The sequence below is a fragment of the Dermacentor albipictus genome, chromosome 1, assembly GCF_038994185.2.
Source record: "Dermacentor albipictus isolate Rhodes 1998 colony chromosome 1, USDA_Dalb.pri_finalv2, whole genome shotgun sequence".
Taxonomy (NCBI): Eukaryota; Metazoa; Arthropoda; class Arachnida; order Ixodida; family Ixodidae; genus Dermacentor; species Dermacentor albipictus.
The window spans coordinates 450,514,214-450,541,702 of NC_091821.1; the positions used below are offsets into that span (position 1 = coordinate 450,514,214).

Genomic DNA, 27,489 nt, shown 5'->3' on the forward strand with positions numbered 1-27,489 from the left:
CTAAATCTGTGCCTGAAGAGGAATCAACGGAGATTGCAAAAAGGCACATATTTTTCATCGCAAAGAAAGCTTCGACGTTGATAGATAACGGACAAAAAAGAGATGCCCTAAGAATGCCCAATTCGGCCCCAAGCGCATATTTTACCGACATCCTCTCGGTTTGAAATGGCAGCTGCACCTTCGACCCTTTGATAGAGTTCATAATGATAAAAAGTTCGCATGAACGTTCTATTCTACCTTTGCAGTCGGTGCTGATAATCTGGGATACATGTAGGCACGGGTGACGATCGTAAATATGCACGCACCATAAGTGTCCGACAAACACGCGTGAACAATGGAAACGTCGGCAGTAATTTCACAATTTCATACGATGTTACGCTTAATAGTTTCCAATAAATTTCACTTCAACTTGTTGCACTGACCGTATAGGTATTACAAAACGTGGCATGTATATATCCCGCTGGACATCTAGGGTCTCAATCCAAAGTTATTTTTGTCTGCGTGCTGCATTAAACAAGCGTATTTTACATGCACGTCCTGCGCTGTGCGATAACATTTGTTAGGTGGTGAGAAGTGGTCGCCCGATAAAGAAGTACACGTGTCACTACTGTCCTTGTAAAACGGACCAAAACACGACGGACAACTGTGCGCAGTGGAGCCTACGAAAAGTTAGAAAGAACTTCCTCTTACATAAGTCGAACACTGCGCGTTTATGTGTGCGCATGTTTCCGCACGTGCATTCACAAGGACGAGCTTTGCAGACTAGGGGCCCTGTGACGTAAAACAATTAGTCTGTTTTTATTCCAATCCCCTGGTGTCAAGGTCACTATACCTTAAGGTTATTCAAACTTTTCTATTCCAATTCTGCAATCAGCCCTCTGCGAGTGGTCAAACATTTTTGCACCAGCGACACTTCGCCTGTCTGTCACGCGACGTTACGAAAGCGGCAGCAGCTCCGCATCTAATATGACGTGAATACACTGATTATTCACAGTTGGAAAGAACAAAATCAAAATACTTATTTATGATTCAACGCCTTTTCACAATTAGCACTCGGCTAATTGTCAAAAGTTTTCCGCCGACACCCACTTCACCTGCTTGTCACGCGGCGTCAAAAAACCGCAAGAACTCACCACGTCAAATTGACATGTATGCGCTAAATATGTATAAATGTGCCGAACAAAGCTGTATTTTTTTTTCTTAATAGCCACAGGCTGCCCGGTTCTGAAACAAATAAAAGAAGGCTGCCACCGATAGCTCAGGCACTGGCTATTCGCACCTGCAGGAAAGCATGGACTCACTTATGCACAGCAAAGCTTTTTGCGTTGCCGTGTAACATTTTCGAGCGCTTTCGGCACGTTTACAGCCTTATTCTGCCAAATCTCCTTTTCTGACGATTAATTTTAGCGGCATTCTTAAACTTGCTTTGCATGCTGTCACGATTTTCAACCAGTCACCAAGCTAATTAAGGGAAAACGGACCAATCACAGACGCCGGCACCACCCTCTTCATCGGGTTATCGCTTTTCCGCGCTCTGTCTCGGCCCTATCGAATGCCTCTCCACTTGAGCGCGCTTCTCGTCTCCCGGTGGCCAATTACAAAGGAAAAGCCGTTCATTGTAGGCGAGGTTATTCGTATTTAAATCAAACCAAAGTGACCTCTTATCAACGAGGAGAGCGTTTGATTCGCCTCTTCAGACAACCCTGCGGGTCACCGCCTGATGCTTGCATTGGTGGTTACGCATATTTGACATCAGGAGATTGGAATAAAAACACATTAGAATAGTTTTACGTTATACGCTCTTAAGCAAAATTACACCTTTTTGCCACACAACAATAATAGTGATCTGTCTTGTCCACATTTCCTTTATTTCGCGGCGAGCTGTGTACTAGTAATGAAGGGCAGGCGCGTTATCAGGATGATATAGCTTTCCCGGCAGTCAAGTAGCGGGCGCAGCATCTTCAAAAAACGAAACGCGAGCAAGGCAGATGATGATTATTGTTGTTTGGGAGAGACACATCCCAAAGGGTGTAAGTTTGCCTAAGAGTGTAGGCCCCAATTTGCGTAACCGCCGACGCAAGCACCGGGCGGTGACCCGCAGCGCTGTCTTAACAGTGCAGTCAAACGCTCTCCTCGTTATGGGGTCATTTTTGCTTATTTTGAAGACGAATCACATCGCCTACAATGAGCGCCCTTCCTATCTCATTGGCTGGCAAGAGGCGAGAAGCACGCTAAAGTGGAGGGAATTGCGATGGGCCAAGCCAGCGCAGTGAAAATAAATGCCTGGATGAGGAGGGTTGTGCCAGAGTGTGCGATTGGCCCACTTCCCTTTTCTAAGCTTCCGGTGGTTGAATTAAATACCCGAGGGATGTTAAGAACTCTGCTAAAACAGACCCTCAGCAAAGAGTTGACAGAGTGATGTCGCCAACCTACCAAAAGGTCTCGATAACGTTATACTGTCACGCAAAAAGCTTTATTATACGCAAATAAATGTATGCACTCTGCCCTGTGCGAGCAGCCAGCGCCTGAGTGTTCGGTGGGGAGCTATCTTCTATTCCTTGCGGAACAGGGCAATATCCGGCAATTCAGAAACAAATTCAGTTTTGTGCGGCATGCTAACGCACCTTTAACCCATACACGTCATTTTCACTTTGACGTGGTGAATCTTCGCTGTTTCCTGACGTCGCGTGAAAGAAAGGCGAAGTGGGCGCAACGCGAAAACACTTGACCAATAGCAGAGGGTTAATGGCAGAAAGTGTCGATCAGAAACATTTTTATTTTGCTTGGTCTAATCATGTATGATCAGTGTGTACACGTCAGATAACATGGACAGCTATTGCGGTTTTCCTGACGTCGCGGGACACGCACGTGAAGGGAGGGTAGCCTGAAATGTTTTTAACCAATCGCAAAGAACTGATTGCAGAACTGCAGAAAACTTTCGAATATCTTTACGTTATAGCGCCATAGACATCGCTTCAATATAAAGAAAAGCGGTCTTATTGTGGGCCAAATGTGTAAATTTAAATTCAAAAAAGCGGAATAAGTTATCGTGCATCATGCGAACAAATGTGTCCCAAACTTGGGAAGCGTTCCAAGGATGAAACAGAATGTTCTTGTCGCTCTCTTCGTGACCATTCCAAAGCAATTATCGCATGAATTGTTGAAACGGTTAGGTCGACGGCAGCACCAAGTAAATTAGATAAATGCGTCCTTTTGCTGCTGATGAGCGTTCTTGTACAATCATAAAGTGGGGCATATATATCTCACTCTTCTCTAAAGGGTTAAGTATACTTATGCAACAATCGCCGTGGTTGCTAAGTGGCTATAGTGTTGGGCTGCTGAGCACTAGGTCGCGGGATCGTATCCCGGCCAGGGCGGCCGCATTTCGATGGAGGCAAGAACTCCCGTGTATTTAGATTGATGTGAACGTTAAGGAATCCCAGGTGGCCCAAATGTCCGGAGTCCTCTACTACGGCATGCCTCATAATCAGAAAGTGGTTTTGATAAGTAAAACCACATAATTTAATTTTGTAACACTCATGCAACGGTAGAGTATACTTCGCACATAACAAACTTTCCATCGACTTTGCATTGCGACGATCGTGAAACCAGCAGCAGTTGTGCGAGGGGGCACAGCGCTCCCCCCATTCCAGTAACAGCACCCTAGTACGAGAGCACCACGTGCTCATGTCTAAACAGGATAACACTGATTTTGTCACATAGTAGGGACGGCAAAGAACACAGTAGAAAAACTGCGACTTTTATCCGCCGTGGTTGCTCAGTGGCTATGGTGTTGGGCTGCTGAGCACGAGGTCACGGGATCGAATCCCGGCCACGGCGGCCGCATTTCGATGGGGGCGAAATGCGAAAACACCCGTGTGCTTAGATTTAGGTGCACGTTAAAGAACCCCAGGTGGTCAAAATTTCCGGAGTCCTCCACTACGGCGTGCCTCATAATCAGAAAGTGGCACGTAAAACCCCGTATATTAAACTGCGACTTATAAAACTATGTTTTATCGGGCAAAGATGTGCCCACAAAAACAGGCTACACTCAAAGCACATTGACAGCAGTGTACACAGTCGGCCATTGTCGAAATATATCTGCGGGTCATGCGCGTCAGCGTTTATACATGAGTCATGGAATGCTCCAGAGCAATCGGTGGTGCCCGCGTGTTTTCCAGAATGCACTACACATTTCGCGTTGCGCATACAATCACATTACACAAGGCCCGGTGACGACACACTGAGGAGAGAACCGTTGGTAAGATTCAAGAAACTTCCTATACACGTAGGCGCGCCTAGTGCCAAGCGATAATGCTCATCACTTCTAAGCCAGTAAAAAGTGATCATCGGTCATTATTGTCATTATTACTCTATGCAGCTAAAGAATAATAGCATGCAAACGTCAGTATAGCTGCCAGCAGCTTCTTGTAAGTTCGCGCGCTTTAAAGTACGTGCATTACGTAAATGGCCAACGGTTTCTATTTTCCATCTATATATATATATTTTACTCGTTCACGTAGTTTTTGGTGGTGGCCGATTCGTGATGGCGGTGTCCACTAAAGTTCTGAAAAGGAAATAACAAAGCTATGAGAGTGCTTTCGTGATCACCACGGTGAATAATTTGGAGATGTGCTATTTATTGCTTTTATAGAATATGTATTGTTTTTGGCTTCACCAAGGCAATACTTGCCAGATACGGATATCGTTTGGTATTAGGGGTCGCGCGTTATTCTTTCTCATGTTGGACAAGCCTAAGGGAGGCGTACTAAACAATTGGTCTTGTCATAGCTACGATATCATGCTACTAAGTGCAACCTATCAACGCTAACCTTGTATTTTGTGCGGCATTTCTCTTGACACAAATCTAGAATAGTAGTGCCAAGGCGAGCGAAATTGCTGGTATATTGAGTATTTGATATCCGTTCCCTAATGTCACTCTATGCACACTTGCTCTTGCGTGCACATCTCCGCAAACTACGAGGGCGAATCAGAAAGTGTTTGGCCCTACTACGTTCAGTCAATGTAGGGATGTAAATAATAAGTCCACATATCAATTCCCAGCGGTGGACATTTCCTGGGCCGGCCCGGCCTTGTCTGCCAGTAGCTCCACGACGTACGAGAATTGAAGTGTGATTCGCTGTCTATGGGGCAAAGGGCGAACGCTCATTGAAATTCACAGGGAAATAAAGCCCACGTATGGGGAAAGGTGTCCCGCGTTGAGAAATGTGAGGAGGTGGTGTTGTGAGCTCACAAAAGGCGGTGAATAATTGCAGGACAATGAGCATTCGGTGAGGCCGTGTGGGTCGCTTATAGACCACAAGGGCGTCTCAAATTTAGTGCTACGATGAGACAAATGTGTGATATGCTGTGGGGGCTATGTGGAAAAATAGTGTAAGTCATGGAGAATAGTACGTAGCACGTATGTTTGCAATCACCTGTATGTACCCTATTGGCTAATAAAAAAATTGGGGCAAATACTTTCTGATAAGCCCTCATTTATTGAAAAAATGGTTCCTGAGCCTTCCCGGAGAAGCATTCTCCTCACTGGTTCCTCGGATATATTTCGGTTTAGGCTGCACTGAAAGGTGCAATTCATTGAAGCACAACAATACTTATTTCCTCTTGTTGTTAACAGTGCGAAACGTAGGCGGGACATAAGACAAAAAAACGACACAACAAGCGCTGACTTTCATCCACGCTTATTTGAAATAAACACGGCTTCTCAAGGCTGTGGCCATACGTGTCACAGACACGTATAGCACATCATGTGAAACGTCCAGTTATTACTATAAATATCAACAATCATTGGGCAAAAGTAGCACTACGTATGACTGAGAAACGTTTCACACATAAAAAGCTACTGCAACTACACCATAACTGCGCACCACGTGCAAAATCAAACTATACGGGATAATGAATTCCATATTTTCATGTGATCGATGCCGGTTTAGGTTTTACTTCATGTCGCAACTATTTCTTCTTTCCTTGTCGCACGCGGCAGACGTGGATATCGGCATCTCAGCACATGTTCTACAGTGTCGGCCTGGCCCTGGGCATGACCACCTTCTTCGCCAGTTACAACAAGTTTGAATGGCCAGTCCTCGGGTGAGCAGAGTCCAGCATATAGCGTGCGTCTATTTGTCGGAATGCACTGACTCGGTGCTTCGTGTCGGAGTTCTTCGCTGTGGTCGGTTTCTTCAAAGGCATAACACAGGCAGTTGGGATCTCTTATCTATAAAAAAAAATACTAAAGCTTCCTGTTTTGGTTTTGTTATAACCCTTGAAGTTAAAGAAGCCGTCATTATCACTATTATTTGACAAAGACGCGGTAGCAAATTATTATTTTCGGGTACATTATTTTCTCTATATCTCATAGCGGCTATAAGAGCGGAGTACTGCGTCAGAAGCCGTATAAAAAAAAAAAACAGGCAAGTACATCAATATTGCCTTGCCTCGTAATAAGTCCTAAGCAGTTCATTCGTGTAGTTCATTTTTTAATGAAAGCATGAGTTGTATTATACATGCGAGTTGCGCACTTTCATTGCAAGTCTTCAGGACAAAAGAGTAGAAGAGTCCGCATTTGGGCTGGTTGGTTCATGATTACGAGCAATAAAATCAGTGCTAAACGACAGGACGAGTGAAAGGACACAGACAACAGCGCTGTTGTCTGTGTCCCGTCACTCGTCCTGTCGTTTAGCGCTGTTTTTATTGCTTGTTTTTATTGCTTCAGGATGAGCTGTGGCTTTTGAAGCTTCCCTAAGCGCCATTAACAATGGATGCAAAATCATGTTCTTAATATGGTTATTCCTTATTATGTAGAGTCGGAATGGACAAGAGCACCTGTTTAAAGTTACAATTAAATTTTTAGTAGCATGCATAAGCACATTTGATCAACAGCTATCGTGGCAAGATATGTAATTCAAGCTTTCCAAGAGTGGGGCTAAGTTCAGCGACACAAGCTTTTCTTGAAACAAAAATGGGAAGGCTCAATATTAAAGGAACACCAAAGGCAACTATTAGGCCAAGCTAAAGTGATATATAACTGCTCGAGAATCTCTAAACCGTTAATATCATCCCGAACAGTGCTTTATTGATTGAGAAATTTAGGTAAATGCAGGATGTGCTTAGAGGCTCCCCCGGGACATTCAAGCGTTTGCACGATGTCGAAAGCACTCCTCGGTGAAATTCTGTCCCTAGTACTCAACCATTCGTTGCAAAAACCAACCTTGTATTGAATTATAAGGCGAATTAAAATTCATCTTGCGTAGTTCTATTTCATGTTTAAAAAAAAAGAAAACTCATTGAGGTTACCCTTGACGACGACGCGGGCGGTCGAAAGGTTTCATTTTTTCTCGACTCCACGCCACCTACGCTTTCGCGTTTCATTTCTTTCGTTATCGCGTAAAGCTGCACAGGTTTTGCTGGCTCGTGAAACTGGCAGAAACTACAAGTAGCAGAGAATTCAACTCCCATGTGATGTCGCGATATGCCTGAATGGTCTACGCTACTTCACCAAAAAGCAGCTACAACAGCGAATACACCACTGCGTCTTGGTTCCGTAGTGCCATCTGTTGGGCAGGTTTTACTCACCGACCGCAGCAAAAGGTGTTGATGGCGTATACAACGTCACCACTCCACCGATTGGGTGGCAGGAGATTTGAATTTCGAAAAAGGCATTCAGACCGTTCACATGCAATTATGTTGTAAAGTAAATCTTTTCTGGCGCGAAACAAGCGTTGCGAGGTTTTTGGAATTGTATTTAAGCAGTCCATGTCGACTTAGTATTTGCCTTTGGTGTCCCTTTAAGTGAGCGATGATTCCTTTCATGTAACTGAAACCACTGCAAAAGTGAATCACGATGCATAAATTTCTATATTAGTACTCCACGCCGCACGAAATTTAAAACATCCATTCACTCCCCTACAGAGAGAGAGAGAGAAGTTAGGTTTATTACATGCGTATTAATTCTTAAAACCTTGGCAGAGGAGATAGCGAGGAGGCAACGCGGCGCCTGCGCGTTTAGCCCACTCTGCCACCATGAATTGGCATTTCCGTCAAGGGAATATATTGTACGCTCCCAGGACTCAAGCGTGGGAGCTTGCGAAAGAATTGTTCTAGGTTGGAGGGCTGGCTGGCCACCCCCATAGTGTGTGATCTTTGTCTGCGGTTAGTGCTTCGCAGTGCCTGCAGTTAGGTTTGAACTCTTGCTTTGAAATTTCGGCCAACCTTTTGGGGCTTAGCACAGATCGAGTCTGCACTCGCCGTAGAATCGTGGCCTGCTCCCGGGAGAGAATCGTGATCGGGAACGGATACGTCGATACTTAAGTAAACTGAAGATATTGAACCTATCCTTTCCGTTGACGTCTAATTGCATCAGATCCATCCAAATTTATCGTGTCATTTCTATTGCTAACGTGTCCTTGAAGTCCTTTATATCGTGGGTATTTTTATCTCGCCTTCTGTTGAAGCCAGCGAGACCGGCAGTACCGTATACATAAATAAATTTTAAAAAATGCCGCCAGTGTGTAATGAAGAAATCATCAATTACAGTAGCTACTTGTGCTCGTTCGAACGGCGTCAAATGAAACATAACAGGCCAGGGAAACTAAGACTTCTATAGGTGACTTCAGATCTACCAATATGTGTGCTATCATTTTCATTTTTTTCATAATGTGATCTGTGATCATAAATATGCAGCTTCAAAATAGAGAGATGAAGATGACAGAGGTAATGAACGAAACCATAACTAAGCTGGCTGCAAAGCAGCAATTGAAGAGGTAAGGCTAAGAGATAAGCTCTCCGAATTAACAAAGGACCTAATAAGGAAATGACAAAACATGAAAGTGTCCAACCCAGGAGATCGTATAGAATTCATTGAACTGTCAAACTGATCCATAGGGAGAAAATAGGGGATATTCAAAATTTTAATGTGAGAAAGACTGTGGAAGCAGCAAAAAAAAGGACGCACCGTGAAATCAGTGAAAAGAAAGCTTGGCATCTGACAAGGCAACATGTATGCACGGAAAGATAAGCAGGCTAATATTATCACAATTTAAAAGATATAGTAAAAAAGCAGCGGAAGTGTTCTATACTCACTTTACCAGTACCCAGACCAGCCGCGCTACCTCCATTCCAAGTTATAATGAACAGGATACAGAGGCTCCTTCTGTAACTAACACTGAAGTTAGAAGGGCCTTGCAAGAAATGACCCGAGAAAAAGCGGTAGGAGCAGATAGAATAAGGGTCAATTTAATCAAAGTTGGAGGAGATATAATGCTTAAAAAGCTTGCGGCCATTTATATATAATGTTTCACAAATTCAAGCGTGCCAGACAACTGGAAGAATTCCAATATGATACTAATACACAAAAAGGCAGACGTTAAAGAATTGAAAAGTTATAGGCCACTTAGCATACATCCAGTATTATACAAAATATTTACCAAGATATTCTCCAATAGAATATCTCAGCTACTTCAAAAGATACTGGTCCGGGCCAGTTGATTACAATTCATAATCAGTGCTACTTGCACACCACTTGGAACGAGGACTGATAAACTACAGACGCAAGCGCAAACTTTCAACGGGTTTTCATGGCAGGAAGTAAAGTGATTTATTTACATGCATGAATGTGACGTAACATGATATACATAATGAAATATGCATGTTCAATCAACAAGACAGACTTGTGCACGTGCATCCGCAAGAGCGAGATAAATTCTAAATGATACTTGTAATACCCAAGGCAGAGATGTCTTGCATATCATATCTATCGCTCCGATTTCGCAAAGTCCGGCACCGTTAAGATGACTAATTTTATTTTGTGATAGTCCCAATGAAGCACGTGTGCAAGTCTGCCTTGTTGATTGCACATGCATATTTCATTATTTATTTCGTGTTGCGTCACGTTCATGTAGGTATAAAACCATTTGATTCCCTACCATTAAAACCAGTTGAAAGTTCGCGTTTTTGTCTGTCGCTCCCCAGTCCTCCTTCCAAGTGGTGCGCAAAAAACACTGATCTCAGCAAACTTTGCTTTCCAGGTGACATTGTCCTGTTCAGTGACACTGGGGACTAATTACGACTAGTGATTATGGACCTTGACCGAGAAAGTGTAAGAGTGGGGTTTGTAGAATAATATCCAGAGGAGAAATACAATGCTTAATTGCTTGGAAAAGGAACAAGAGTTCAGGATCGCCAGTGACCCTCTAGAGTCGGTGAAGGAGTACGTTTAACTAGGTCTGTCGCTCGCAGAGGACACTGATAAAGAAAAGAAAATTTAGAGACGAATAAAAATGGGTTGGAGTGCATACGCCAGGCATCGCTACATCCTGACTGGAATTAAAAAAACATTCACTATAATTTTTAAAAAAACGTGCACAATTTCTCCATTCTACCGGCGCTTAGATATAAGGCCGAAACATGAATGTTGCCAAAAAAGCTCAAGAATAAGTTAAGGATTGCGAAGAACGACGCAGCGAAAAATGTAAGGCGCAACGTTGACATGAAAGGAAGCACGGATAACCGAAAGTCTAATTGACTTTCACAGAAAAAATTGAACTGGAAAGGCCATATGATGTGTAAAATGGGTAACCGGTGGACAAATAGAGTTACAGAATGGGCACCAAAAGAAGAGAAGCGCAGTCGAGGACGGCAGAAAACTGGGTGAGGTGATGTAGTTAGAAAATTTGCAGGCGCACGTTGGAATCAGTGGGCGAAGGACAGGGGTAAATGGAGATCGATGGGAGAGACCTTCGTCCTGCAGTGGACCTAATGATAGGCTGGTGAAGATGATGACCTCTGGCCGCTGTAGCTTGAAGACCAGCCGCCAAAAGCTAGAGGGCGGTACTTATGCTTTAAAGCGTCGTGACTCGTCATGCGTTCGTGTGAACTGCGAAATTATTTCTTCGGGATTAAGGAAGACCTCAGTTAAGAAGACACACTAACCAATGGTCTTCACTGCAGGCGTAGAAGTATCTAAATTATCATATATGGAAGCTTAAGAGTGAGTATTAGCTGCAAGTATCACAGCAACCTGCGCTTAGGAGATCGCATTATCTTGGCCAGCAGCACTGGCGATGACGAGTAAAAATTATTTAGGAGCTTGGAAATGAAGTGTATGAGTGAGGTTGGAAATTAACCTGCTGAATGCAAAGGTAACGTTAGATATTCTGGCAAAAAATGAGGATTCATGATTGGAAGTCAGCTTCTTGAACCTGTGCAAGAGCTGCTTTATCGAGGCCAATTATTCATAAGAGGCTTATTGTGAGATGCAAGTGTTACAGATCTATAGGAATTGGTTGGATGCTGTATGAATGCATTACCGCGCCATGACCGGCAGCCCACCGTTACAGTTGGAAAAAATGTACACTCATTGCATTCTGCCGGCACTAAAATGTTGGGCAGAAACTTGGTGCTTGATGAAGAAGCTTCGAAATGAGTTAAGGTGCAGGAAGTGATAAAAGGAAACGTGGTAAACCAAACGTTAGGAGAGCATATTATGACGGTGTACTGCAGAGACAAAACGGGTGTAGCTAGTATTGCGCTTCAGATAAGAGACGACAGTGGAAATGAGCAGGTCATGTAGCACGTAGGGCAAATAACCGGCAGTCCGTTAGAGTTACAACATGGCTCCCGATGAAAGGAAAGTGCACTCGAGGATGGTTGTGGATTGGGTGGCGTGATCAAATTAGGAACTTGGAAGGCGTGAGAAGTTTTCGGCTGGCGCGAAGCAGGTGTAATTGGAGATCACGGCGCCACCGTCCTGCGGTGCACAGAAGCAAGCTCATAATAATTATGAACATCATGACATTGAAGCGATGATACTTGAGATGCAAAAATTTCATTTTCTCAGTCATGCTCCTATTGTCTGTTCGATTGCGCGTCTGTATAAGATTATATGACAGGACTATGAAGGTGACTACATCAGCCCTTTGTTTTTTTGTTTGTTTTGTGTCTGTGTTCATCATCTCGCTGCGCCATGTGCAGCAGGTTTTCGCTGCCAGCCTGAGAATCCCAGTGTGACATGAGCGTGTGTGCCCATCGACGTTAAAGAAATTAAATATTCGGCAGCATTGTAAGTAGTACTTTGTGCCGCTATAGAAAGACGTTGTTAGGAGAACAGCAAGATGAAGTGACAAAGATATCAATCAGTGGTATCACTGTGCCCTGTGATTTGGAGCTACGCATTCTCTCTGTACATAAGTTCCCTGTAAGTACTTTTCCCGGTAATATTTGGTGGAGGCACGGGTGAGCTTGACGCAACCCACATCTGAATTTCTGCAGCGGACGACACGTCTGTTCTGCTGGTATGGCTAACGACGCTGCCTCGTCCACTCACACAGCACTAGTACCCACATTTTTTTCCCCTACCCGTCGGACCCGTTTAACTTTCAACGGCACCGACGACGCTGACGCTCAAGAATGGTCGCCATGGTACGAACGCGTGAGCAACCACAGCAAGTGGGATGCCGCGCTTATTCTGGCTAATGTTATATTTTTTGCGAGAAACCGCGAATCTGTGGTTTGAGATCCGCGAATTCGACATTTCGACTTGGGACACATGCAAAGAAGAGCTGCGCGATCTTTTCGGAAAGCCTGTTGGACGCCAGTTGGCAACTAAGAAAGAGCTAACCTTTCGTATCCAGATATCCACGGAATCGCACATCTCGTACATTCAGGAGGTGTTGGCTCTTGGTCGAAAAGCACATAAGGGAATATCGGAGCCAGATGAAGTCGGCCACATTATAAATGGAAACCTGCTTCTTTGCAAGAGCTGTAAATGGTAGAGTCCATCACAGTGGAGTTGCCGGCGCTTCGAGCAAGCTAAGAGCAAACATATTGCACAGCGCTACAACCGGCTTCCAAATATTGCTGCCACCTCATTCTGCCGCCATCGACGAACGACCTAGTGACGATCTACTCAACAGCTAGCATCACCGAGTTTGACGCAACCTATCTGTCGCTAGATAGAGGCTGCGGCTCCAAGCACTCGTGCAAAACGGAATAACCATCCCGCTCATTTAAGCCTTCATCCGCAAAGAATTTGAAAGAATTGAATATGGAGATTCAGCCAAACGGTGGCCACCGCTCCAACCCTGCCGCCCCTGTCATTGCTGTTACTGTTGCAACCAGGTCGAATACAAACCAATCTTACCGGAGCCAAGCGAAGTGGCGAACATCGGGAGACAGGCCTATTTGATTCGCGTGCTCTCGGGTCGGCCACATCTTCAGCCAGTGCCGCAGCCGCTCGCTCTCTTCACCTCGGCCTTACGCTGACCACCGCTGATCGCTACAATGCGATCTTACTAGGCGGAGAAACAATACCAGCCGTTCGTCCTCATCACAACACCGCCGGTCCCATTCGCCTCCATTGCGATGGTCCCCATCCCCACCCTATTCTGGCCGCTTCTCGGGAAACTAAACAGTGCAGCTCCCGGATGTGCGGCTGCATGGACGAGCGAGACTGCAAAACGACTGTTGACCCTTGCTGTAAGACCGAACTTAATCGAAGTTTTCGCTGACGGTGCTGCAGTTAGAGCTGTCATTTATACCGGAGTTCAAGTGTCAGTAATGTGCTCAGATCTTCGTAGTCATCTCCAAAAAGTTCTTATACCTGCCGAACTGCTTGCCGTTCGATCCACCAACGGTAGCACCATGGCCGCAATGCGAATGTGTACAGCCCGCGTAACTTTTGCCGGTCACGAACATCCGTTCTTTTCATTCTGCTAGCCGAGTGATCTCATGAACTGATTCTTGAAATAGACTGCTTGGCATTCCACGCTACACTAATTTATTATTCAAGCGGTGTTCTCCGCCTCGAGCTGCCTGAGTAATCTGGCGACACTTCTGCAGACGAATCCCCACTTCTTTCCGTTGAATTTGTCCGGCTGCAACCGGATGCTAGGATTTATGTCCCTATGTCTCCTTTTCCATCCCTTCGTGATGGCCTATACATGGCATCGCCGCTCTATGACTTTTTCCTGACACTACAAATAACACTCCCCAACCATGTTGTGACGGTTACCTGCAAGCGTGCGTGGCTCCCCTCCTAAGCATCACAGGTCTCCGCAGGTTATTGCTCAACCTGTCATAGCCGCTGTGCTGTACCCTTTGAATTACATCGCGGTGACTGCGTTAACACCCGATCTGCCGTCACTTATTGCTCGCCTCATAAATCCATCCATCTTGAGCCATTTTGATCCATCTGCCTATACGGAAGTTCGCACTGATGCAACGGGCTACGGCATTGGCGCTATCTTGTCCCAACATTGACGAGATGCAAATCGCGTAATCGATTACGCTAGCCTCCTTCTCTTAGCCTCAGAGTGGTATTATTCAGTAATTGAACGCGAATGCCTTGCTCGCGTTTGGGACATTGCTAAATTTCGCTCTTATCTGTTCAGCAGACCTTTTTCTGTCGTTGCAGACCACCACGCTTTATAATGGCTCTCCTCACTCAAAGATCCAAGAACAGAACATCTTGGACGCTGGTCTTTACGTTTCCAATAGTTCAACTTCTTTGAATGGTGTAAATATGGGCGGCTGCATCAGGATGCCCACAGCCTCTCCCGCTGTCCGGTCAATCCACCCGGTGCCAAAGAACTTAAAGGCGATGCCTGTATTTTGACACTTACCGACATCCTCAAAATCGCTGCCGAACAGCGTCGCAACCAATCTTTGCGATCCTTTATGGAGCGCCTCGCCTCGGAAAACCAAGACCGTTCCCTCCGCCTGTTCCTACTACTCGATGACACTTTATAATGGTGCAATATGCTATCCGACGCCAGTGAACTGCTCCTTGTTGTTCCCCAGGATCTACGCTCTATACTGTTCTCGTGCAATTGCACGATGCACCTAAGGGTAGCCATTTGGATGTCTCTCGCACTTATGATCGTGTTCGCAGACGCTCCTTGCCTGGGCTACATACCGGCTTGCGAGCTCTGTAAATGCCGCAAGAAGCCTGCTCTACCTCCCGCCCAGTGCCTTCATCCGATAGACACAGCAAGTGAACCTTTTATCCGCGTCAGCTTGTACCTTCTTGGCTTTTTCCAATCTCATCCTCGGGTAACAAGTGGGTCGCCGTCGCGATGGACTATGCTTCGCTTTAGGCCACTACACGAGCGCTTCCAAGTATGTGTGCAACTGATGTCGCCGATTTCCTTCTTTACGAAGTGGTCCTGCACCATGGCGCTCCTCGCCAGCTAATCACTGAACGTGCCCTTGCTTTCGTTCAAAAGTAGTCGATGACCTTCCCCGCTCTTGCTCTAAATCTCACAAATTCGCCGCGGCTTACCATTCCCAGACAAACTGACTTACTGAACGCCTCAACAACACACTCATAGACATGATCTTCATGCACTTCTCCGATGACCGCAGTGATTGGGACTGCACTTTGGCGTTTGTTGTGTTCGCCGAAAATTCATCACGCCACGATGTCACTGGCTACTGTCTTTTTATCTGCTACATGGCGGCAATCCTCTTCTGCCTCTTGACTGTCTGCTCCCCCCCCTCCCCCCGATGGCAGCACTACTTTATGCGTTCACGATGCCAATGTTCGCGCGGTCATTCGCCCGTGATCGACGTGAGGCGTCTGAGACCTCCCAAAATCTCATTTATGCCCGGCGCTATCGGGTTGTTAGCTTTAGCCCTGGTTCCCTTGTCTTGCTCTAACTGCCTTCACGTCACACTGGCCTGTGCCGCAAACTGTTGTCGCTCTACGTCTGGCCTTGCCGGGTCATGCGCCAAGTGACCGAACTAATGTACGAGAAATCACCCAGGACTTCGAAGTCTTCCTCTGATCCACCAGTGCCTGACATTGTACATGTTTCCCCACTGATGCCTTATAATTCGAACATTGATTCAACTCGATAAAATGCACTGATGCGGTCGTTCCGCCGCCGGGAGCTAATATTACATGGAAGTTTGTGCCTCTATAGAAAGGCTTTATGAGGAGAAGAGCAAGATGATGTGACGGTGGCATCAATGAGTGGTATTGCTCTGCACTGCGGTTTCGAGCTATGCATTCTCCCTGTACACATATGCCCTGTAAATATTCTTCCCCGTAATAATATCAGACAGCTGACATATCTTTTGACACAATACTTGCCCCATGACGTTCGCTCTACGGACGAGCGCAAATACCTTTCGAACCATTACGATGCCAGGTAATAAAAAATACACAACCCGACAGTTTCAGATGAAACGCAGTGCGGCACATTTCAGTTACCTACCCTAGTTAGGGGAAACTCGAGTCAATAAGGATCCTGACACATCCTACATACTTAGTGGCCACTTTCACAACCCTTAGCAAGGTTGAAACGCAGAGATTGACGCATTTCTGCAGCTAGCGTTACGACTCCGCGCATGTCCCAACTGCTCAATGCGCAACGGACCATAGCATAGCACTAAATGCACGTTCACACCGAAGGCGGAGCGGACAAGCGGACAAGCGGATCCGGCCAAGCGGCCGCGGATTTTCCGCTTTGCGGAAAATACGCGGCCGCTTGGCCGGATCGCGCCCGGACCAATTTTTTCTGCGCGGATAAGTTGGCCGCTTTGGCCGCAGCCAATCAGAACCCGACACTGCGGAAGCGCTGGTGAACGAATGTAAACGAATGCCTTTCTCTGGGCTTCTCGCTTCTGTTATTCAAAAGCGTCAAAACGGCAAGTTGGGCCAGTTGGTTGGGAATCATAGTAAGGTTTGTTACAGTGCAACACAAGACAAGGACAAAAGAAGGTATAAAACGACGACACGGCGCCATGTCGTCGCTTTATACCTTCTTTTGTCTTGTATTGCGCAGTAACAAATCTTGAAAATCGACTAGACAAGTGGCGAGTAAAATGCCAACGATCTCGTCTTCTTCGTCTGAGCTCATCATTTTGCAGAAGTGGATAGCGGACGGGAGCGCGCCACTCATGACGAAAAAAATATCAAAAGCTCGCGCACAAACTCAAATTGCCGCGAGGTGGCGACATGTCCCTGAAATTGTTAAAGAAATTGCGAGATGCCCCGCCTTCCCGGCGGCGCGCATAGCCAGACAACGCGGCTAGTCTGAACAGGCGCGGGCGCTCGCCGCCTCGCCGCTATGAAAATCCGCTTGTCCGCTTAGACGCTTTCGGTGTGAACGTGCCTTAATATTGTTACGTAAGAAGACGCAAATGAAAAGCTATATACAAGTATATTTACAACGTAATACGCCGCACTTGGCCAAGAGGCAACAGCCCGCGCTAGCCTCCAATCGTTGTCGTCGTCTTCGTACTGCTCGCCTCTTCGTCATCGTTAATACTATTCCGTAGCACTACCCCCGGCGGCAAAAGCGCCGTCCCGGAGCGACTAAAGGCCGGACTTGGAAACAGTGTTGTAGGCCTTGAGCCTACTGACGTGCACAACATCACTAGGTGCCACAGTAGATGACGAGGTTGAGCTCACAGGGGCAATTTCGTACGTCACAGGCGTCACCTGGCGCAGCACGCGGTAGGGCCCTGTGTATCGCGAAAGGAGCTTCTCTGAAAGTCCGACGTGACGGGAGGGCGACCAGAGGAGCACGAGCGCACCAGGCGAAAACTGTACGTCACGGTGGCGGGCGTTGTACTGACGCTGCTGAGTGGTTTGCGAGTCCGTCAGTCGAGCACGGGCAAGCTGGCGTGCATGGTCGGCGAGAGCGATGGCGTCGCGCGCATACTCGCTTGTTGAGATCGAAGCAGGAGGAAGTGCCGTGTCAAGGGGCAAGGTCGGTTCGCGACCGTAGAGCAGATAAAAGGGAGAAAATCCGGCGGTGTCGTGCCGGGAAGAATTATAAGCGAATGTGACGTAAGGAAGGGCAATGTCCCAGTCGCGGTGGTCCTTGGAAACGTACTTTGACAGCATATCGGTAAGAGTACGGTTTAACCGCTCTGTCAGGCCATTGGTTTGAGGATGGTATGAGGTAGTCAGCTTGTGTTGAGTGGAGCAGGAACGTACAATGTCGGCGATAACTTTCGAGAGGAAGTTACGACCACGGTCAGTGAGCAGCTGTCGCGGGGCGCCATGAAGTAAGATAATGTCACGCAAGAGAAAGTCCGCGACGTCAGTGGCGCAACTGGTAGGGAGAGCCCGCGTGATAGCGTATCGGGTGGCGTAATCAGTTGCGACGGCTACCCATTTGTTCCCAGAGGATGACGTGGGAAATGGACCGAGGAGGTCTAATCCAACACGAAAGAACGGTTCCACAGGGATAGTGATCGGCTGGAGATGACCGGCAGGTAGCACCTGAGGTGTTTTCCGACGCTGGCATGTATCGCAGGCAGCAACATACTGTCGGACGGAGCGAGCGAGGCCAGGCCAATAGAAGCGGCGGCGGACGCGGTCGTACGTACGGGTTACGCCAAGATGTCCTGCAGTAGGTGCGTCATGCATCTCAAAGAGCACAGTCTGTCGTAGATGTTTTGGCACGACAAGAAGAAGATCAGATCCGTCAGGAAGGAAGTTCCTTCGGTACAGAATGCCGCCCTGGAGGACATATCGGCGAACGGATGCGTCGGTAGGTGTAGAGCGCAGACGCTCGATGAGTACTCGCAGCGATAGGTCTCGGTACTGCTCATCGGCGATGTTAGCGAAGGCAGACACAGAGAAAATGCCGTCGGCGGTACTACTGTCGGCGTCGTCAGGCTCGTCTACCGGGTAGCGAGACAGGCAGTCAGCGTCCTTGTGTAGTCGGCCAGATTTGTAGGTGACAGAGAACGAATATTCTTGGAGGCGTAAGGCCCAGTGACCAAGTCTTCCTGAAGGGTCTTTCAATGAGCATAACCAACAAAGCGCGTGATGGTCGGTGATAACGGAAAAGGGTCGGCCACATAAGTATGGGCGGAACTTCGCAACCGCCCAAACTAGGGCCAGACACTCACGCTCAGTGATGGAATAGTTGCGCTCCGCGGGTGAGAGGAGCCTGCTGGCGTAAGCGATAACACGGTCGTTGCCACGCTGGCGTTGTGCCAGTAGCGCGCCAATTCCGTGACCGCTGGCACCAGTACGAACTTCGGTAGGCGCAGAAGGATCGAAATGGGCCAGAACGGGAGGCGTTGTGAGAACGTCGATTAGATGCGAGAATGCAGAGGCCTTGTTATCGCCCCACTGGAAAGGAGCGTCTTTTTTCAAAAGCTCGGTTAGTGGTCGTGCGATGGCCGCGAAATTTTTCACGAAACGGCGGAAGTAGGAACAAAGGCCGATGAAGCTGCGCACATCCTTGACACACTTCGGAACAGGAAAGTGCGTAACAGCATGGATCTTGCCTGGGTCCAGTTGCACTCCGTTCGCGTCAACGAGATGCCCAAGGACGGTAATCTGGCGACGGCCGAATTGGCACTTCGATGCGTTCAGTTGCAGACCGGCGCGACGAAAAACGTCCAGGACTGCCGAGAGGCGCTCGAGGTGCGTAGCGAACGTTGGGGAGAATACTATGACGTTGTCCAAGTAGCACAGGCATATGGACCATTTGAAACCGTGAAGAAGGGAGTCCATCATGCGTTCAAAAGTGGCAGGAGCGTTACATAGACCAAACGGCATCACTTTGAATTGATAAAGACCGTCCGGAGTTACAAAAGCAGTCTTCTCGCGGTCGAGATCGTCCACAGCAATCTGCCAGTAGCCGGAGCGGAGGTCAATAGAAGAGAAGTAGCGAGCACCATGGAGGCAGTCAAGGGCGTCATCGATCCGAGGTAGGGGATACACGTCCTTTTTGGTAACCCTGTTAAGGTGCCGATAATCCGCGCAAAAGCGCCATGAGCCATCCTTCTTTTTTACCAGTACAACCGGTGACGCCCATGGACTACATGACGGTTCTATTATGTTATTGGCAAGCATTTTCCGAACTTCAGCGTGAATAACTTGACGCTCAACCGGTGACACTCGATATGGGCGGCGATGAATAGGAGGGGCATCGCCGGTATTAATGCGATGTTTAACAGTTGTAGTTTGGGCCAAAGGACGATCGTGAAAGTCAAAAATATCGTTGTAGGAAAACAGAACGCGGTAGAGCTCACGAGCGTGCTCGGACGGCATGTCGGGCGCAATCATTTTCTGTAAGTCGGCGATGGTGCAAGTTGTCGACTGAGATGGTAGAGGAGGATCGGCTGAATGGCTGTCTACCTCAATAGATGCTATTGAGTGATCTTCGAATGAGCAAAGCTGGGCCAGAGACATCCCGCGTGGCAGCACTTGTGTCGTCAAGCCAAAATTGACCACGGGCAGGCAGACGCAATTAGCCGTAATAGATAAAACGGTATGAGGCACCGTGATCCCGTGTGTAAGGAGGACGTCTTGTATAGGAGCCGCGATATAGTGACCGTCGGGCACTGGTGGGGATGACACTAGGTCAACGTAAGTCAGTGCCGTAGGTGGCAAGCGAACAAAGTCGACGGAACTGAGGCGACTGGGGTGTGGTTCAGCGGGATCCAGAACAGGCAGGTCAAGGCGGAGAGTACTGGCGGAACAATCAATTAGAGCAGAATGTGCGGAGAGGAAGTCTAAGCCGAGGATGATGTCATGAGGACAGTGGGCGATGACCGTGAATAGCACGACTGTTGAGCGATCGGCGAAGGAGACGCGGGCGGCACACATACCAATTACGGGGGCTGTTCCGCCATCGGCGACACGGACAACAAGCGTCGTGGCGGGCGTGATTATTTTTTTCAGGCGGGTACGAAAATCCGCGCTCATTACCGACAAATGCGCCCCAGTGTCTATAAGAGCAGATACAGGAACACCGTCGACTTGCACGTCAAGAAGGTTCAGATGAGTGGGCAACGTCAGTGGAGGATTTGGCGGCGTAGGGAGCAATGCAGCGTCACCTCGAGGCGCTGCATTTATTTATTTATTTATTTTATTTATTTATTTTACCCTCAGGGCAAAGCATTACAGAGGGGAGTGGGTAGTACATAACACTGAAATACAAGCAACAGCAGAAAACAATTACCAAGACATAGATAAGTTAGGATAAGTGATCAACACAATATATCATTCAATAGAAGCGGTAACAGCTGTCCGAAACAATACAGGGTCAGGAATTGTGGCAATTGAGGAAGGAAGGTGGTTCCAGTCATATGACGTGCGGGGAATAAAAGAATCCAAGAATGTTTTAGTTTTGCATGTAGAAATGCCTACCTTATGTATGTGATCTGTGCGGCGTGAAACATAAGAAGGGCGAAGAAGTAACTCGTAGCCAATGGACTCATGATAAAATATTTTGTGAAAAAGGCACAGGCGTGCAATTTTGCGTCGTGATGCAAGTGAAGTTAGGCCCAGGGTAGTCTTCATAGTGGTTACGCTTGATGTACGCCGAAAGTCAGAAAGAATAAACCGCGCTGATTTGTGTTGTAACATCTCCAGTAGGTCGATCAAACTCTTAACACCAGGGTCCCAGATTGATGAAGCATATTCCAGTTGTGAACGTACGAGTGTGGTATAGAGTAGAAGTTTGATGCTAGTTGGGGCTGCGTGAAAGTTGCGTTTCAGATATCCGAGCATGCGATTAGCCTTGTTAGTGATGTGCTCAATGTGCGCATGCCAGCTAAGATTAGACGTAATATGAATTCCGAGGTACTTGTATCTTGTAACAGGATCAAGCACCACACCATTAAGAGTATATACTGGTAATTCACTATTAACACGAGAGATGCGCATAAGTTTGCACTTTTCAGCATTTAAAGTCATATTCCAAGTTTTGCACCATGTTGAGATAGCGTTAAGGTCAGACTGAATCATGTGCTTATCACTATCATTTGTTATTTGCCGAAAAAGGACGCAGTCATCGGCGAAAAGATGTACAGAAGAGGAAAGGTTACTGGGTAAGTCATTGATAAATATAAGAAAAAGCAGGGGCCCCAAGACAGTGCCTTGGGGCACACCGGAAAGAACAGGGTGAACGGCGGAGTTAACATTATTGACGGAAACAAATTGCTGACGATGGGTAAGGAACACTTCAATCCATTTTAGAATGTTAGTGTCTAATCCTACCATGCGCAGCTTTAGTAACAAAAGATGATGGGAAACCTTATCAAATGCCTTCGCGAAATCTAGAAAGATGCAGTCGGCGATAGAGCGGCAGTCTAAAATTGCGTGAAGTTTGTGCGTGAATAAGAGTAGCTGTGTTTCGCATGAATAGGACTTCCTAAAACCGTGCTGAGAAGGATGAAAAAACGAGTTTGATTCAAGGAAAGTGACAATATGTGAAAAGAGTATGTGCTCCAAGATTTTGCATGGGATGCTGGTAATAGATATGGGCCGGTAGTTAAAAGGCGAGTGTTTATTACCAGATTTATGTACAGGAACCACCTTACCTATCTTCCAATCGGCCGGTAGTTCACCGTTTTCCAATGATTGCTGAAATATTTTAGTTAAGGCAAGTGATGAATACATTTTAGTACTTTTTAGGAACTTTGTAGTAATGAGATCGACACCAGCACTGGAAAATATCTTAAGATTGTCAATTATTTTAGCTATACCATCAGGGTGGATGACTACAGGGTACATTGGGAGGAAGTTGCTATGATCTAGTTGAGGCAAATCCGTAGTTTCACCATGTGAAAAAAAGCTCGAAAAAACATCGTTCAGTACATTTGCACAGGCAGTATCGGATATTGGTTCGTCACTTGAATTCGTTAGTATTATTCGAGACGTTTCAGAGGGGTTAATGACGCTCCAAAATTTTCTTGGGTTATTGAGCAACATACCCGGTAGAGTGTTATTCTGGTAATTTGCTTTAGCGTTTATGACCGCAAAATTGTAACTGAAAGCTGCAGACCGATAACGGGACCAATGATGTTTAGTGCGCGATTCTTTAGCTGAACGGAAGAAGCGTTTTTTACGGTTAGACAAGCGCTTAAGATGCGCGTTATACCATGGCGCATGCAGGTGATAAGATATTACGCGAGTGGGTATGAAACGGTTGGTGAGATCTAAGATTTTGTTCTTGAATAAGAGCCAGTTTGCGTTCACCGATCGCGAGTCGAATTTGTCGAAAAAGGTGGCCAGGAAAGAGCCTAGTTCATTATTAACTTTGTTGAAGTCGGCGCGATGATACATGCGTATTATTTTAGTGTGACTAGCAGATTTTTGTATGGGAATATTTACAGAAAAATTTAGCAAAGAATGGTCGCTTAACTGGGGCATGTAGGTTATTTCTGAACACAGTTCTGGGCATGTTGTTAGTACGAGGTCTAATGTACTTCTCGTAACTTCAGTAATTCTAGTAGGCTGAGTAACAATTTGGGTAAGATTGAACAGTGAACATAAATTAGTGAATTCCTTGCATAGCGCCGAAGAGGAGGATGGTTGCACCGAGGACCAATTGATGCCCGGAAAGTTAAAATCACCCAATAGAAAGATAGGTGACGAGGGGTAACGCGTTACTATGACATTAATGGTATCGTGAAGGTCTGCAACAAATGTAGGAGAGGCATTAGGCGGCCGGTAGCATGCGCCTAGGATTATTCTGCGGTAGCCTAGTTGAAGAGATACCCATATGATTTCGATGCTTGACGTTATGTGAAGAGAATATGACTCTATTTTTTTACTGACTGCTATTAATACGCCGCCACCTTGCCGATCTTTCCTGTCACAACGATAGAAGTGGAACTGATTTGATGAATCGAATATCTCAGAATCACGTATTTATTCGTGCAGCCAAGTTTCAGTTAGGACGACGATGTCAGCGGAACACGCACTTATGGCAGAGGAGAGTTCAGTACGCCTTTTGATGACACTTCGGATATTAGTAAATAAAATTGATGTTTGAGCTGCGCTTAACCCACGGCCACTACCCCTCGGTAACTGTTAGGCAGATTTACAAGAGCTAGATGCAGCGGGGAGAGGCGAAGGCGTGCGCTGGGTCACCGGCTTGGTGCGTTCTGCGGTAATCTCAAATGTCTTATCGTTTACAGGGTCATACATGTAGGATCTATCGTTTACGACTAATTTATTGTATTTTAATTTAAAAGATGGGGAGCCGGGCAGTGATTTGGCGAAGCTAATAAGTTTTTTGCGTGCTTGGCGTGTGGCAAACGAGTAATCTTCTGCCATTTGAATGTCTTCTTCTTTTATGTCTTTTTTACATTTCAGGATTCTTTCTCTGGTTTTGAAGTTGTTGAACTTCACAATCACCGGACGGCATCCAGAATTAGAATACCGCCCTAATCGATGAGCCCTATCTATGTCATTCGGCGATAGTTCGGGGTCAACGTATTTTGACAGGACATTTAGAAGTTTTTGTTCTGTTTCATCCCATGTTTCATGGGCATTCTTATCGGCGATACCATGAAAAATTAAATTATTTCTACGACTCTGGTCTTCTAATTCATGAATTCGTGCCTGCAGTAGTTGATTTTGTTTGCGAATATCAAGAGCAGTGCATTCGAGGTCCTGCTTTACTCCGTCAATTGCGTCAAGTGAGTGTTCAACTGTCGTAAGCCTGGGATTCATATTTGCGAGAGCTGAATTAATACTCTGCTGTCCGCACCGTAGTTCTTCCATGGTTTTTTTTTATATCTCCGTTACTTGCTGAAAGCGCGACTGACTGTGCCTGCAGTTCATTCAGTTTTCCGGCTGGGAGCGGCGTCCGAAGGGAGTCGGCGAAAAGGAGCGACGGGGCTGGGGAGACCGAGATTGTCGTCCTTGGGGCGAAGGTGAACGAGGAGAATAGGGGCGGTTCGGTGCAGGAGAGTCAGTGGCGGCATTATCGGAGCGTGCGGCATAAGGATGAGAAGGGCCACCCGAGGGTCGAGAATAGGCAGTATAAGCAGACCGGGTCGGGGATGTCCAGCGACTTCGACAGTGCCGAGAAATGTGCCCGATGCGACGGCAGTGAAAACAAATGGGCTTGTCGTCAGCAGTGCGCCATTCAGCTGGGTTGCGGAAACGTGGTGGGTAAGACGATGCGGGACGGGGCGGAATCGAAGAAGCCGGATGGGTTTCAGGGTGATGGGCCGAGCAGATGGTGTGAAGGCCCATGTTTTCGAACTCCTGGCGGACAACTGCCTGGATCAGGGAAACCGTGACTGCCGGTGCGTTGGTGGGGCTGGAGTCGAAGGCAGCCGGATAGGCGGCCTCAATCTCACGCCGAACGATCTTGGTAATATCGCCGGTGTTGTTGGGACGAGGAGTGTCGGCACAGGAAGAAGTCGCTGGGGTGTTGGGCAAACGGGCAAACTGCTGATCGATACGTCTGCTTTTAGCGAGTTCCAGGCGGCGGCACTCTTTGATAACAGCATCCACCGTCGCGACGTTGTTGAACACGAGCAAGTTGAAGGCGTCATCGGCAATGCCTTTGAGGATGTGGGATACCTTGTCTGACTCAGGCATGTGTGCATCAACTTTGCGGCACAGAGCCAGGACGTCCTGAATGTACGTGACATAGGGCTCTGTTGACGTCTGCACACGGCCGGAAAGCGCCTTCTGCGCGGCAAGTTTGTGATCGTAGGGGTTGCCGAAGAAGTCTCGGAGCTTTTGCTTGAACGAATCCCAACTGGTGAGCTCCTCTTCGTGCGTCCGAAACCAAACTCGAGGTGTGCCACCGAGGTAAAAGACTACGTTGGCGAGCATGATAGTAGGGTCCCACCGGTTATTGCGGCTGACGTGTTCGTACAGGCTGATCCAGTCGTCGACGTCGTCCCCATCTTTGCCCGAGAATACGCCAGGATCACGAGGAGCAGGGAGAGAGATGTAGGTCGTCGAAGTGGCAGGAGGGTTCGGAGGCGGCTGAGTCGAATTGTCATCGCCGGGAGCCATGAAGCTAGGCTCGACGTACCGTCCACTGCGAAGCTCCGTGACGAGGTACAGGGAACGTCCACCTCCACCAGATATGTTACGTAAGAAGACGCAAATGAAAAGCTATATACAAGTATATTTACAACGTAATACGCCGCACTTGGCCAAGAGGCAACAGCCCGCGCTAGCCTCCAATCGTTGTCGTCGTCTTCGTACTGCTCGCCTCTTCGTCATCGGTAATACTATTCCGTAGCAATATCAACACCTCCCACGCAAGAACCCTAGAACACGAGCTAGAGCCAGGCTCCTAGGGATCGAATGGAATTGTGGGCATTGCGCACGATATGCAATGGGACCGTTGCCAGGGATCCTAGCGTTTGTTGTCCTCTTCGTGTTTTCGTCAGTGCACTGTAGCCAACCGAAAATGTGAACGTTTATTTCTCAGTTAATTCCCTTATATTTATATATTAATCCATGGAGGCGGTGTTGGCAAAACAAAATTACTGATCTAGATATAACGCGATCCAAAGAAGCCTACGTCAGTGTAGAAGGTACATCATCAGCACTGTGTGTGCTCCATAACATATCCTCGTATGACTTAGCGCTTTGTTGTCAAATATGATCATACACTATCTAGTCCAAGTTTACCTGCTAATGCAGAAATATGCATGCACGCCAATTGTGATCTAGTGCAGGCTTCCTTTTAACACGTGTGGCTTTGTGATTTTTCATGTCTCTGTCAGAACTGCCGTGAAGATATGCATGATGGACATGGTTTATGGCATCTTCGCGGCCTTCTTCGTGTTCGCCCAATATGGACACTTGGCCGAAGTGCTCGACGAAGACATCGCTTACGTCGCCACTTCGGGTGCGTCATTTTGGCGAATAATTTATCCCAATTAGCTGTAGTTCTACCTGTTGCAGCACACATGTGTTGTATGCTCTGATTTTTAGGGAACGCTTCCTTTTTCGGGTTTCCATTGACGTAACTTCGGTCATAACTGCCATCACGGCGTGCTCCGCACCTTATGTTCCTACGTAATTTTTTTAGGATAGTGCCAAACAGAATATTGTATTCAATATTTCCCAAATTAGCTCAATCATGGCACATCGCAATGCATATACACAATTTTATTTAGAGCTTTCTTGATCAATAAATGTTTTCCATGTCAACAAGGATTTGCTATTGTGTACCACTTGCTTAATGCACAGTACCAAACTGTTCATATCGAAGAGGCGCTCCTGCAGTAGGCATTACTGGCGGCAAAACCACCTCAAGCAATGCAGTGCACGGTTCCATTAAATCTATGTTTCTAATGATTGCGATGAGTTTGACTTCAACGAAAGTATTTCTTTTGCACATATTTATCTTGATTAAAAAAAACTAATAGTTCCCCTCTGCAAAGGTTTATAAAAACATCCACCAGGTTGCTACACAAAAAAATAATTCAAGCTTACTATTGCTGACTAACTTCCCCAACTGATTTCAGCGCACAGGTTCCACCAGGAATTATTCCTTTAAAAAAAATGGAGGACGCTTAAGCTTCGCCTTCAAGAGTGGGACGCGACAGCGTTCCCGTCGACCCGCCAAGGGGTATAAGACAATGCGCTACGGCACAGCAATCACTTACGATGCGCCCCGCATCGGACTTAGCGCCCACCTATCACACGGTGAGCGTCGAGCAACGCAGCGTTCGGCGCGGCAACGAAACGTGCGCCTGAGCGAACGAAACGAACCAAAGAACTCGGTG

General features: G+C 46.9%; 1 protein-coding gene across 4 annotated transcripts in view; it reads left to right on the plus strand.

Annotated features, from left to right (window-relative positions):
* LOC135911055 (creatine transporter-like) overlaps nucleotides 1–27,489 on the plus strand; it is a 112,473-nt gene that overhangs the window by 21,895 nt on the left and 63,089 nt on the right. For all 4 annotated transcript variants that reach the window (XM_065443145.2, XM_065443147.2, XM_065443146.2 and 1 more), the window contains exons 7-8: nucleotides 6,005–6,108; nucleotides 26,482–26,606. In XM_065443145.2, coding sequence (XP_065299217.2) covers nucleotides 6,005–6,108; nucleotides 26,482–26,606 — 229 coding nt within the window. The remainder of the gene's footprint in view (nucleotides 1–6,004; nucleotides 6,109–26,481; nucleotides 26,607–27,489) is intronic.